The sequence below is a fragment of the Haliotis asinina genome, chromosome 4 (assembly GCF_037392515.1).
Source record: "Haliotis asinina isolate JCU_RB_2024 chromosome 4, JCU_Hal_asi_v2, whole genome shotgun sequence".
NCBI lineage: Eukaryota > Metazoa > Mollusca > Gastropoda > Lepetellida > Haliotidae > Haliotis > Haliotis asinina.
Genome location: NC_090283.1, coordinates 2804083 through 2818183, shown reverse-complemented (window position 1 = coordinate 2818183; position 14101 = coordinate 2804083). Strand labels below are relative to the sequence as shown.

At 41.2% G+C, this 14101-nt stretch overlaps 1 protein-coding gene across 1 annotated transcript; it reads right to left on the bottom strand.

The window, feature by feature from the left end:
• Window positions 1-9065: 9065 nt before the first annotated feature.
• On the bottom strand, window positions 9066-9953 carry LOC137282142 (uncharacterized). The gene has a single exon (XM_067813869.1). It carries the CDS (start codon window positions 9951-9953, stop codon window positions 9066-9068), a length of 888 nt encoding a protein of 295 aa, XP_067669970.1.
• Window positions 9954-14101: the final 4148 nt, after the last annotated feature.

The window sequence follows — 14101 nt, the reverse complement described above, 5'->3', positions numbered from 1 at the left end:
CGCTTTCAAAGGATTTGACTTGATCGAGGTTACAGTTATTAATGCTAAGAAACCCAAATGAATGAAGAGAACGTTACAGTTAATGTTGTTTAATTAAAGATACACACCTCTGGGATGAACGACTGAACATTATATGTGTTATTTCCATTCGGTGTGTTATGCAGCCATCACGGAGACCATGAATGCAACGATCGTGCAGTTTAGGGTTGCATGGGATGTAACGGAGTTTTCACAAGTTCCCCTAAAGTGCGACAATTTCTGATTATTGCCCTTGACACTTTCTTCAATGCAACAGCAACAAGTGACAGAAATATGAACTTTATCTTGTTAGTTTACTTGTGTGACGATGTTTCTTTCACATGGGGTATTCTCTATTAGAATTGGTGCAGTGTGGCACATGAGTATCTATGTGAGGCCGCTAGAGTCTCGGGTAAGTGTAACGGACGGTATATCTTGTATAGAACTAGCGGGCGAATCGTTCGTATTGAAGTTGGAGGTTACAGTGACTGTATGAGAAGACTGTTAGAGTCTCGTGTAAGTGTAGCGGGCATTATGCATAGGGAATCATTCGTGCTGAAGTTGAAAGTTACAGTGACACACCGCCTTGTAATACCTGCGTTGGGTGACATTTTTTTGATACTCCATGTGGAATACTGAGTTTAAAGAGATCGACTGCAATTGTTCAATAATTGAATCCAGCGGAAGTTGTTGTAAAATCCTTTAAAAAGTCACATACTTCGTTCTGCAAACAGATAAACATTGTTAGTTGTATAATGATAGTGATCAGTATTGATATCTTGACAACTGCGTTAGCGGTCCCTTTACACAACATTTAGAATGCATCGCAATGCATGACCATTGCCACTCAGTGGATTGATGGGCATTTAGAAGCTGGAAGGAAGAAGAAGAATCCCAAACACTTACGCAACCACAAACGTACGCACGCACGCATTCACGCACACAAGCACACGAGTCTACGCAAAAATAGTGTACTCATTTATATTTCTTACTCTAAAAGAACACATAGACAGCATAGATGTTTACCATATCATTAAAATATATTGTTGATTAAACAATTCAACAAATGTATTTCGGAGCCTAAACATAGTATGGATTAGTCCAGCAAGGGGTTTTAAGAACTGGCTACATAGATTTGAATGGAGGACGGACACTGGATATTTCTTTCTAAAGCTTTTAGCTGAGATCTGAAAACTATGGAATACTGTAAGGGACATTCTCTTGATCGCGACCTTTGGAAGACAAAGGTGCGAGAAATCTCGCGTTCTCGCGTTCTCGTGTTTACAGAGCACTTTCTTGTCATAGTCGACAACGCGAGAATGCGACTTTTAAGCATACTGCCAAATCCCGACTTGTCAAATAGGGCTACAAAAAAAACCCAACCAAACAAACAAACAAAAAAAACCCGTAATGGCGAGAACACGAGAATGCGACATTTCATTTTCTCGCGTTTTAGACGCTACCGTTGCACATGTGTATTAACCCGAGGTCAAGACGCATACGCAGTGCTGTGGTCATGCTTCTTTCATGCTTTTCATTCCCCAAGTAGCATTTAACAAATTTATGACATGACTTGAAAATACTAATGTAATATGCATAACGAAGTGTACTGTAGTGTGGTAGTATATAAGTCGGCTCCCGGTGTTACAATTTCCTACGTGCTTAACAATCCTCAGCATGTCCTATATGATTTAACAAAGGAAATTGTGCACATGAGAGTCCAATATAAATGGAAACATGTAAGTGTCTGGAAGCTGAGGAAAATATTGACGTCAGACAGTAATAAAATAATGCTTAAAGCCGCATCAATTCGCAGCCATTCGAAGCAGCACCGACAGTTACAGAGATAATCACAGACCAATGAGTTTTTCCGTGATGTAATATCATATAAGGGTGGCATTAGTCTGTCTCACAGTCCCTGAAGACAATACTTTTTCTCTACTGCCCAGCCCTCAATGCTTTATAGCCCAAAGTGAAGCAAGTCTTGATTTCCTCAGGATCAGGTCCAGTCTGTCTTGGGCTCCTTTTCGTTCTAAATGGGTATATTTTATGCAATCAAAATTACATATTCACAGACAAAACGTTAGACTAGGCTAGCATATCCGTTCAAGCGAAATACTAACAGACCAGTTTGTAGCAACCGGCTAAAATGAGCGTGTCTAATGTTTTACTCGACACCATTTCCATCACTATGGGCCATAACATATTAATCAATATATTTTCTTCCGCTCCAGCCTGACTACAAAACATGCTGCCTTACATTATCCTTTCGTCGCCAGATTCAGATTCAAAGAAATAGAAATGCATTTGTATCGCTAATATTTGTGTTCCTGTGGCAGCCAGGATATAGTGAGTTCCAAGGTGTTATTAACCACAGACTATTGCTTATGAGTGAGATACCTGTCTATTTCCATATATTTCGGGAAGAACACACCCTGTCAGGACATTAAATCACATCTGATGAACATGCCATCGTAATGAACAGAGGGCATAAATGTGTTTATCAACAACCATATGCATGTATTACGCCATGCAATATAACACAGGTCACTTACGTAATTACATGTTTACAGTGATCAACAAAATAAAAGTTGCATAAAGAGCTTTACAGCTAAAATGGATAGAATTATCATTAAAACGACCGCACGTTATCAGAAATGAGCGGGTCATTGTAGCTTGATAATGCCCGCAAAATGCTTGACGACGGGCCATTATCAAGCCTGTTGTTAGATGACGTCATAAGTAGCTCAAACTGTTGAAATTCAATCACCTACGGCTCGTTTGAACTTGAGCTCATTATTGACAATATACCTGGCTCACATTCGTTACGTGCACCTGTGCCATCATGCACTTTCTTACTTGTGCCAACCATACCAATTCTACCATAAATGACAACATACAGCAATGGAAATATCGACTGGAAGGCCAACGTTCTTGAGCATTGAGAACAGTGACGTCATCTGTGTTGTTCTATGACGTGTCTATATTTGTAAAATATGTGTCATTAACCTTTATCGTTTGTTGTTAGCAGTAAATGCTTCTAAACCGATGTCTGTATTTTTACTCTTTTTTTTAATTAAAAATTATATTTATTTTAGCTATGATAACGGTAACGATATTTTTCAGGGCATTATCATTTTCAGGAGCCTTCGATCCTTTCAACTGCGCTCCTTCGTCGGGGATAATGAGCATGTGCAACGACAACGTCTAAAACGCGAGAACGCGAGAACGCAGGAACGCGAGAACGCGAGAACGCGAGAACGCGAGAAAATGAAATTGACAGCATGTACAAATGTCGCATTCTCGTGTTGTCGACTTTTGGCAGAAACGTGCTCTGTACCAAAAACACGAGAATGCGAGATCGCGAGATCTAGCATTCTCGCAATCTCGCATTCTCGCACTTTTGGCTCTTTAGGCTTGTTTCCAAAGGTCGAGATCGCGAGAATGTCTCTTACAGTATACCATAGAAAACCAATCACTGCTAACTACAGTAATTTGCCCTCAACAGCTTTGCTAATACATGGAGTACAAACCCTTTCATGAGGGGTAGATTTCGGACGAGAATATCTACCCAGTTTTACCTCAAATGGCAAAGAACCCAAACGCAGTTTACCGAAGATACTACGATATGATCTAGTAATCTGTTTCAACATTATGGTCAACGTGAAAAGACAATAACGGCGTAAACTACGTCCACGAAAGTAACATAACGAAGCATGGTATGGCACATTATGACGTCAACATAACGAAGCATGGTATGGCACATTATGACGTCAACATAACGAAGCATGGTATGGCACATTATGACGTCAACATAACGAAGCATGGTATGGCACATTATGACGTCAACATAACGAAGCATGGTATGGCACATTATGACGTCAACACCCCAAATCAACTTACAACACATCTAAATATGCATATCCCACTTGTACTTGTCCAGATTCAAATTTACATCCTGAATTTGTACCTCAACGAGAACATTTTACGTGAAAGAAAGTGGTATGAAACACTGGGGTCCATGTCAGTGTGACCCAGGATGTATCACAGTTAGAATGCCCAGAAAGAAATCTTGCGTGATCACAGATCGTATAGCCTCACTACTGCCCTCCATTACATCCCCACGTTTGACGTGACAGCTCATCCCTTGTGATGGTTGAATTTGGTGTTTCCGTCGCTCAAAGGGATTCAATGAAACGATGACATTCACGGGCATGAAAACCGTTCATTGACACAATTTCCCCTTTGTCACTTTTCTATACAACTTTGTTCACGAAACAAACGATCGATGTCTAACACATCTTTCTTTACTTAATTTCTGAGGACTCAACTTTTTCAAAGGTATTTAAAATTTATCCAATTAAGGGAATTCTCTTATCGACTTTGAGCTACCAAATCTCTGATCTGTATGATTAAGGGGAGATAACTCTTATAGCTCTAGATACTATCTGATCGTACAAGGAAGAGGGGCTACACCGGGGCGAGCGCGCCCAACGAGGAGCGTAAAAACTAGGAAGGTGGGCGCGAAAAGGCGTCGGACCAAGCAGTCACAGCCAACAGCGACGGAAGGTCAAGCGACGATTATCGATACAACGGCGGATACACAATAAGGGCGGGTAGGTAAAGTGAAATCTAATGCTAAAAATACAGACAATATCGATAAATGAGATGAAAACGAATCGAGAGGGAAGTCAAATGCTCTGAAACGGCCACGGCGGTACCCCACGTGGCAACTTCACCTTCCCCGTCTGAGGGTCTAGCAAGCAATATGCAGGCAGCACCCACGTAGGTTCCCCACAGGGTAAATAGGTCAAATCCTGTCTCAGCAGATGCCAGTGCGAGTCCAGATGAGATGAACGCAGATTTGTTTCACAATGACATAGATTTAATAGTTGAGCTTTATCAAATTATCGATGTTTGTGCCACTCCCATCATTCCAAGGGTAGCCAGATTCACTCGGTTCACGGATCCCTCAAGGGGTTAGAGATAAAATTCACAATGGGGAGTTTGTGGAGTTGGGGATAATGCTGAGAAAAATATTCCAGATTGGGATGATACACAGGTGGGGTTTGCTTTAAGTGCTAGTGGGGCAATTGAACTGGTTAAGAAAAGGCCTATTAACAAAATTGAAACAATTGAGCAATGGACTAATGCATTGCTGATATTTGCAAGTATCTATCTGGAGCGTTTTCCAGAAAAAAACACCAGGAGCTCCTGAAATACATGAGCAGTGTCAGGTTAGCGTCACATAGGGCCAGAGGATTAGGGTGGCAAACCTATGATGTACAGTTTCGGGCAAAAATAGCTCGTTTTCCCATCACATCTTGGGGTGTGATCGATCATGATCCATGGCTAGTCAATATTATGCCCTCAAACAATCAACCGTTCAGGGTAATTAGTCAGATACCCCCACAGAAGTTCATAACAAATAAACAGATGAGGGCTCCATGTTGGGATTTCAATCTTAGGCCATGTGCATACTCATCTTGCAAATATGCACACACATGCCTAACCTGCTCAGGCCCACACTCTTCTAAGACTTGTCCCCATAGCAAAGAGTTGCAAGCGGTTGAGCTGCCTTCAAAAGGTAAGTCTCCAATTCACATGTAAAGTTATGTGAGTATATCCAAAATTACCCTGATGTTGAGAGCAAGCTACAACTAGTGCAGCGCTTTACCTTTGGCTGCAGTGTGGAGTATACTGGTCCACGGGTGGCCTCAAGCTCTAAAAATCTTAAATTTTGTAAAGAGCATGATGAGGTAGTCAGGGCAAACTTGATAAAGGAGATAAGTAGCAGTAGAATGCTTTGTCTGCAGCACCGCTGCCTAATTTGAAAATATCTCTAAATAATTTAGGCTGATACACTATCTTTCTTACCCATGGCCAGAAGGGACTTCAGTAAATGATTTCATAAATGACGAGTCAGCATCAGTTATTTACACCAGGTTTGTTGATGAAGTGTTAATGTTACAGGAGTTCAAGGTCGAGGTGGGGGATTGCCAAGGCTCACATCAAAAATGCATTTAGATTAATTCCTATTCAACAACACGATTTGAGTTACTGGGGATTTCCTTTGAAGGCAGTTTCTATGTAAACATGTGTCTACCAATGGGCTGTAGGATAAGCTGTGCTATTTTTGAAATATTTGCAAGATTTCTTGAATGGGTAACAACTACAAGACTGGATAGAGGGCAGCTATGGCATTATCTAGATGACTTTCTGTTTGGTGGCAAGGCTTGCACCAGTGACTGTAACAAAGCTTTGAACAAGTTTCTCTCTGTCTGTGGTGAGCTAGGGGTCCCTATAGCAAGTGGGAAAAATAGTCAGACCATGCACACAGTTAACATTCTTTTGGGAATAGAACTAAAGACAGTACAACAAGTGTCACGGTTACCTAAAGATAAGATTAGAGCTGGTGTTAAGCTTCTTTGTGAGTTTCAGCAACAACGGAAAGTACAGCTCAAAGACATGCAGTCTCTGATTGGAGTGTTGAACTTCATTTGTCGTGTGATACCAATGGGTAGACCATTCTCACGGAGGCTGATCGATGCTACCAAAGGTATATCCAAGCCTACACACAGGATTCGGATTACAAGAGCCATAAAGGAGGACCTGACAACTTGGTTGTCATTTCTTAGACACCATAATGGGATAACATTATTTGCCAACAGGCTATGGGATGGCAACACTAGAATTCAGATGTACACAGACAGGTGGTATAGAACGAGGGTTCGGCTTGTATCTCAGTGCCAGGTGGGCCACTGGTAAATGGCCCTTCGATTGACACAGAAATGGTTACACAAACGACATCATCTTGTTGGAATTCCTTCCCACCTGGTTAGCAGTGATGATAGGAGGGGACCATCTCAAAAACCCCAAAGTTATTTTTCACTCTGATAACAAGGCAGTTGTAATAATTCTCAACAAGTTATCATCCAGCTCCCCAAGGGTCATGGTGTTGGTAAGAAGCTTTACTCTGTAATGTCTCAAGTTGAGCCTGTGGATAAAAGGGATGTACATCACAGGAAAAGCTAACATCATCGATGACTGTGTATCTCGTTCTAACTTTCAGCAGTTTTACAAACTGGCTCCACAGGCAGACCTGGAAGCAATCAGAGTACCAGTGTCAATATGGCAGCATTTGAAGCGGAAGCTTTCCGCCTGCTAGACACACCAAGCGGGCCTACACCCAAGGAGTGTCTTCCTTCGAGCATTACATGTACAGGGAGGAGTGTCATCTGCCACACGCTTGGCCAGTATCAGTTAATCAACTTTTTCAGCATATAGGTTACATGTCAATGTCAGGGAAAGCGCCATCAACCGTTATGCAGCATACATCAGCAATAAGCAGAGCTCATAAATTAAAGTCTTTAACTGACCCCACAGACAATTTCATCATCAGGAGAATGCTACTTGGCAAGTACCAGGCAGTCGATTACCAATATCGCTACCAATTTTGAGTAAGATGGCTAGTGTACGTCCATTTGTTTGTAATTCAGATTATGAGGCATCTTTATTTCGCAGTATGTTCACAGTGGGGTTCTTTGCTCTGCTCAGTGTAAGTGAGATAATAAAATCTGATGCTGGTCCTCACACAGGTATGAGAATTAATGATGTTGTCATTGAAGAAAATGCTCTCTCTCTCAATTATAATCTGCTTCTCCAAAACTGACCAAGTAGGGAAATCACAAGTATTGAAGGTAATGGGCAAACCACATTTACAAGTTTGCCCATTGAAGGCCTTTTCAGCTTATTGGGAGTATGGAAGTCATTTGAGCAAATCAGACATTCTTTTTATACACATGAATGAAACACCTCTCACGGGTATTCAGTTCAGATCTCTTTTAAAGAAAACATTGAACTATATTGGTATCAAAAATGTAACGCAGTGGAAATTAAACTAAAATATAAATTTCGACTTACCTTTCAAACCAAATCTTTTAACTAACTAAACATGAACTCCCCTTTAAACAACTAAACGTGAAATCCCCTTGTAATCAACTAAAAGTGAAATTCCCTTGTAATGTAATGAAATGTAAAATATATGCAATGAAAATTAAACTAAATATGCAAACCTGTCTATTTAGTTAATCCTACTCTATCTATCTATCTCTCTAAATCTTATTCCTATTTCTATTTTACTGTTTTGTGTCACAAACTACTGGAGAGCTACTCGTCTATTCTGTCTCCAGCGCTCAACACTCAAAATCTGCCACATGTTCAAGATGCCCAGATGAACGGTGCACAAAATCCCGTGCAGCACGAAAAAGTCAATGACATGCTCCGAAACGGCTGCGTTTATGCCATCAAACCACAACGCCCGTGAACACAATCACAAACCCTTCAGAACATGCCCCCTTCCATGATAGACTCCTGTCTATCATCATCTATCAACAGCAATGCAATCTCAAACCAACGAAATCAATGCTAAAATATTCAACCTATTTACAACAAACACTGTTCTAAACTTGAACATTCTACTTTATTTACACTGGCAACTGGTTCTTTCTGGTTCAATTGCTATATTCCAGAGGACAAACCTTAGTCACTGGCCTAGTGAACCTCGATTGTCCAACTTGTACTTCAACCACCCTGACGTGGCCATCTTTTCCTGGGTATGTTTTTACTACCCTTCCCAGAGGCCAAGTCCCTCGTGGGTTATCTTGTGACACGAGAATAACAACATCATCAACTTTGAAATCTCTTGAGGGTGTGACCCACTTTTTTCTGACATTCAAAGTTGGAAGCCACTCTCTCATCCATCTCCTCCATACATGCCTGATGAGTTCCTGTATCCGTCGCCAACGCTTTTGAGGGGCATAAGAAGTGGAGTCTATTTCTGGAGCAAAGTCTCCCCCTAGTTGTCCATGAAGAAAATGGTTTGGAGTAAGAGGAACATCATCTTGAACGTGTGCACTCTGATATGTGAGTGGTCTAGAATTTAACAGAGCTTCAACACCCGTAAAGGCTGTCATCAATTCATCATCAGTGACATCACTTGACCCAAGTATCACATAAATCGCACGCTTAGCTGACTTGATCATGGATTAAAAAATTCCTCCAAAGTGAGGAGCATTTGGCGGATTAAACCTCCAAACTATGCCTCTGTTTGACAACTTTGATTTCATGGTGTCTGAATCTAAAGTTTTCACCAACTGTTTAAGCTCTTTTACGGCTCCAACGAAATTTGTGCCGTTGTCAGATACCATCTCCTTGGGCCATCCTCGTCTATGTGCCATACGGAAAAGAGCATTTAAGAATGAATTTGTGTCTAGTCCGTAAGCAATCTCTAGGTGTACAGCTCGAGTAGCTAGACACGTGAAGAGACACAAATACCTCTTATGACGGCTTTTTCCTCGGCCCTGTACCGTAAGAAACGGACCAGCAAAGTCCACTCCAGTTTGAACAAATGCTCTCATTGAACTTACTACTCTACTTTTTGGAAGACCTCCCATGAGCTGTTCTGCTGGTTTTGCCTTTTGTTTTTTGCACCAAGCACATTCATTTTCCCATTCACGGATCTCCTCCCTTGAGGATACAATCCAGAACTTTGACGACAATGAGGCCAGTGTGGTGTTGGTTCCCATATGAAGACACTTTTCATGGTGGTGTTTCACTATGAGTTTCGTCACCCAGCTTTTCCTGGGGATGATTATTGGAAACCTAGCCTCCCAAGAGAGCACATCTGCAAATGTCAATCTGCCATTTAACCTCATCACTCCCGTTTCATCCAGAAAAGGCTGCAATCCAATGAGTTTACTCTTGGATGCTACTCTCTTGCTCTGTTTCAGTGCCATATACTCAGTTGGAAATGCTTCCTTTTGTTCATCTGCTATTATTTTTCTTTCAGCCTCCTCAAGTTCTTCTGGAACAAGACTGTTTTTCTGTCTGACATTTTTGCTGTCCGACAGTTGTTTAGAAACCCGTAGACCCATGCAAAGATCCTACAAAGTCTATTGCAGTCAGAAAACCTACATGGATCTAAACGCCAAGGCGTATCATCATGTTGAACATTCATAGTTACTTTGAAGTTTGATCTAGTTTTCTTTTCCAGATCTACCTTCTCGAAATCATTTTTCTGCTCTGGCCATTGACTTTCATTGTGTGCTAAGAACTCAGGACCATGGTGCCATGCTGTTGTGCCCAGAGTTTCAGGTTTACTTCCTTTGGTAAGTATGTCAGCTGCATTCAGCTTTGTTGGTACGTGCATCCACTGACAATTATAAGACGCACAGTCTGCGAATCGATGGGACATCCCATGCTGTTCTCAATGGTGTCCCCTTGGAACAGGTGAAACAGTGGGGTCGATGGAAATCTGATGTGTTTAAATGTTATATCAGAATAGACATGCAGTAAGAGCTAACACCTTCAAGTATTTCAGTGGCATGGTTGGTGAGTTCATCCTACATGTACTGGGCGAGGCATCAAACAGCGTACCTTAAGTGTGTGTGTGTGGGGGGGGGGGGGGGGAGGGGGGGGACTGGTGCCAACCACCACAGGTGCTACTGTGCACTTGGGGTCCAATGTCCTAACAGGCAATGAGATAAGTAATATGATACAAGCGGATATGGTCATACTAGAAGAATTATTGCCACAATGTGCTTTGGTGTGGTTATGCATGTTGCCTAGGTTGAACTGGGCAGGGAATATCGATGCGAGAGCAGTGGAGCGGACGCGTAAGAGAACAAACGGGAGAGTAATCATAGCGGTAGTTAAATTGGGGGGCACTTTAGCAAAGCATGATCTAGTGGGGGAGGACTAGGGCTTGTATAGGGAGGATGGGGTCCACCTATCAACAATTGGTAATGCTATGCTCTTGAATAAATTTCAAGAGGTCTTGTCAACTTTGCTGTAAGGTTTACTGTAACCTTCATGAATGGGTGAGATTTAGTTTGGACTAAATCTGTTGCGGTATTATCTCGGGCAGATGCTCACAATACCTACTACTTCTAGGCATAGGTAGAATATGTGGCTAGGCTCCCTGCTCATATCATACTATCAGGGACTGGGATTTGTGTATGCACTCTGGTCTTACGATGTGGTGGCCCTCGGAGCCTGAGTGATGCATACTGAGTCTTGGCCGAGAGAAATGGGTGTCTATGTGGTGGCCCTAGAACTCATATGCAACGAAGAGCAATTTCTCCACCAACTTAGGGGGAAACAACTGCAAGCCTTCTGCAGATTAATTTGCACGAGGATGACTCATCAAACTGCTGGCAGGCATGTGCATGTGAACTGCTGCGTTTTGGTGTAAAGTTTTGATAATAATTTGCCATTTTTCACCGAGTTTAATCATTTGTTGAACGCATGACAATAATCGTGTCAACAATTCGAATTTGTTTTATTATACAGAAGTTCATATAAACTAATGCTCAAAAGAAAGTATACACCTCTTTGATTAGACATTAAATCAAAACTGAAACAAATATCACTGAAATTATTTTTTAATTCAAGAAGAGTATTCAATTGCACATCAAACGTCCATACATACACTTCATGAGATGGTGAACGTTTGGTTTGATGGTCAGTTTATTTACACATTACCAAGAGACAAATAAAACATGTGTCTCTCTGGAAATGTCTTTGAAATCAAGCTCAATAGCGTGTATGGCCTCCACTGGCGTTTGTCAGATGTGCTGCCTGTCTGCCTGAGTCGCTGCATCATCACTTGTGCATCCAAAGGTTCTGGCGATGGCAGTGTTGGTTGCTCCGACAGCTCTCTCTCTCGTTGAACGTGGCTCAAGCGTGGCATACATCTTGTGTTTTTCTGATCACTGTGTCCCTAACGTGTCCCATCGCCCATCGACTGATTTATACCACCAAAATGCCGTTCTTCGATTTTATGCTGCTTTTATGCGAATCGTAACGTTTTGGTTCAGTTTGTTCTCTGAAAGGATGGGTCTTTACATCAGTAACATGGCTCAGTATGGGTAAGTTCTTAAGTTTTAACTTTGCGAAGATTTTATGTACTTGTTTAGGTGTATACTTTCTTTTGAGCATTAGTTTATAAACAGTACCTTTAAACAGAATGCAATATTTCGGTTTCCTCATGTTCTGACCGCCGTCATGTCACAGAGGGATCTGGGATACATCACACAGTATGTATTATCCTCATAAATCCCGTCACAGACAAATAACACACAATTATGAAATAATCATGAGATACAGCCACTTTGTGTTAATATGTTGCCTTGGTTGTGTTGCCGTCAAACCTTATGAAGCTTGCCTACAGTGGCGGAAACATGTTCATTCACTGCCTCGGTTTTGTTTTGCATGTTCTCAATCCGCCTGTACACGTGGGGATCTGACACTGTGTTTAGTTGGACACGTCCAATGGCTGTTTCCAGTGTAAGTTCCTACTTCAACCGGCTGTGTTAAACATGAACTATCTAGCCTAGTAAACTACAGACAAACGCTGTATCAAACTTCCAAATTGCATCCCCATTGTGAAACTCACTGACATACTATGATACAGCTGTTCTCATCTAACCCAGTCAGCCACGAGGAGATGAGGAAAATAGAATGGAATTTGAAAATTTGTAGACCCAGCAACCACTCATTGTCACTATTAAATTCAGTTTGCAACTGTTTCTTGTACTGCGCTTCAGTAACAAGATACACCGTCTGCAGTATCGCTATAAACATTCAGCCATGTTCTTGACTGACCACTGGGTCAAGCAATTAACCGGTTCTTATCTGATTCCGTTATTTATCATACAGAAGACAAAATACCCAGATCAACTACATCTGTTCGCTTGCAGAATATCTGTCTATCGACCAAATTTGTAACAGGTGTCCATCTGGCATGTTGATGGTCAGTTATTCAAGGATTGACGGTATGCATTATAAATATATACATACAATGTAAACCCACGGAGTAGAAGCTATTATTAACTCATTACACCATCTCATCCATGTCCTGGCCATATATTTATGAAAGGAGTATATGCAAGTCAGAAATCTGTCAGCTGCATGTTATCAACCAAGGGAGAATGCTGAGATATTTTACTGACGTTCCATTTGTTGATTGATGATCTCAACCCAACTGTCCTAGTACATTAACATTGTATTTATATTTGGTCATAAGAAATTGAAAATCCACAGTAATATCGATTCTATTTGTACATACATTTGATATACTTGACTTGATATGCACATGTACTCTGAGCTGAATGCTAAATCTTGAAAAAAAACTACTAAGTTGTTTTGGTATGATTATAGTTTTCAGTTGCACCATATTTTGAGAAATCGTAGCTGAAGACACCGACACAATATATCTGATATGTTTCAGCCCACTATAACAGTGCATTACCCACGTACATTCTGTGCAGCCAATCATGGAAACGTGTTTCTAGTGGGCGTGGCCTTCATATTAATTTGTGCTTGGGTTGACCAGTGATATCTCATACTATCATCAGCTCTACTCGCTCTTTGAACAAGAATATAACTAATTATTATTATTTGCACATATTTGAATACAAGATCGGAGATACTTTTATCTGACTTTGTTTGAAATGATGCTCTTAATTGTCACTTACGTCGGTCAAAGACGCTGTAACATATTTTCGTGTCACCTTCCCACGGATGTTGACAAGTGGAAAATATATCACTCTTTGCCACGGTAGCCTCCAAACTCCCTGACTACTGGTAAACACATATAAGATGATCCATGACCTCACAAATGACCCCAATTTGCATACTTGGGAACGCCCCACAGAACGATCCACTTGAAACAAGAGGGAGACAGGTTGTCTGATAAATATCGAGAAGTCCATTTTCCCCGTGCGTTTCACGCATGAATTGTTATAGCACACTCGATTTGGGAACAGGTACAATCCCAACGAACTGAATCAACACAATATAGTGAGCAAATATGTTTAGGACCACCGATCAATTTCACGCAGCAAATGACATTTTCCTGTTTTTTTTTAACATATATTTGTTGAATATCTAAAATGCTTGTCAATGCCACAATCATCTGTTTGTCTTGATCCTGGAATATCAGTATCTTATGCCTGAAATTGCAATCGTATCATTCGAATGAATATGCGGTTGAGTTCATGTCACGGTTAGCATATATTGC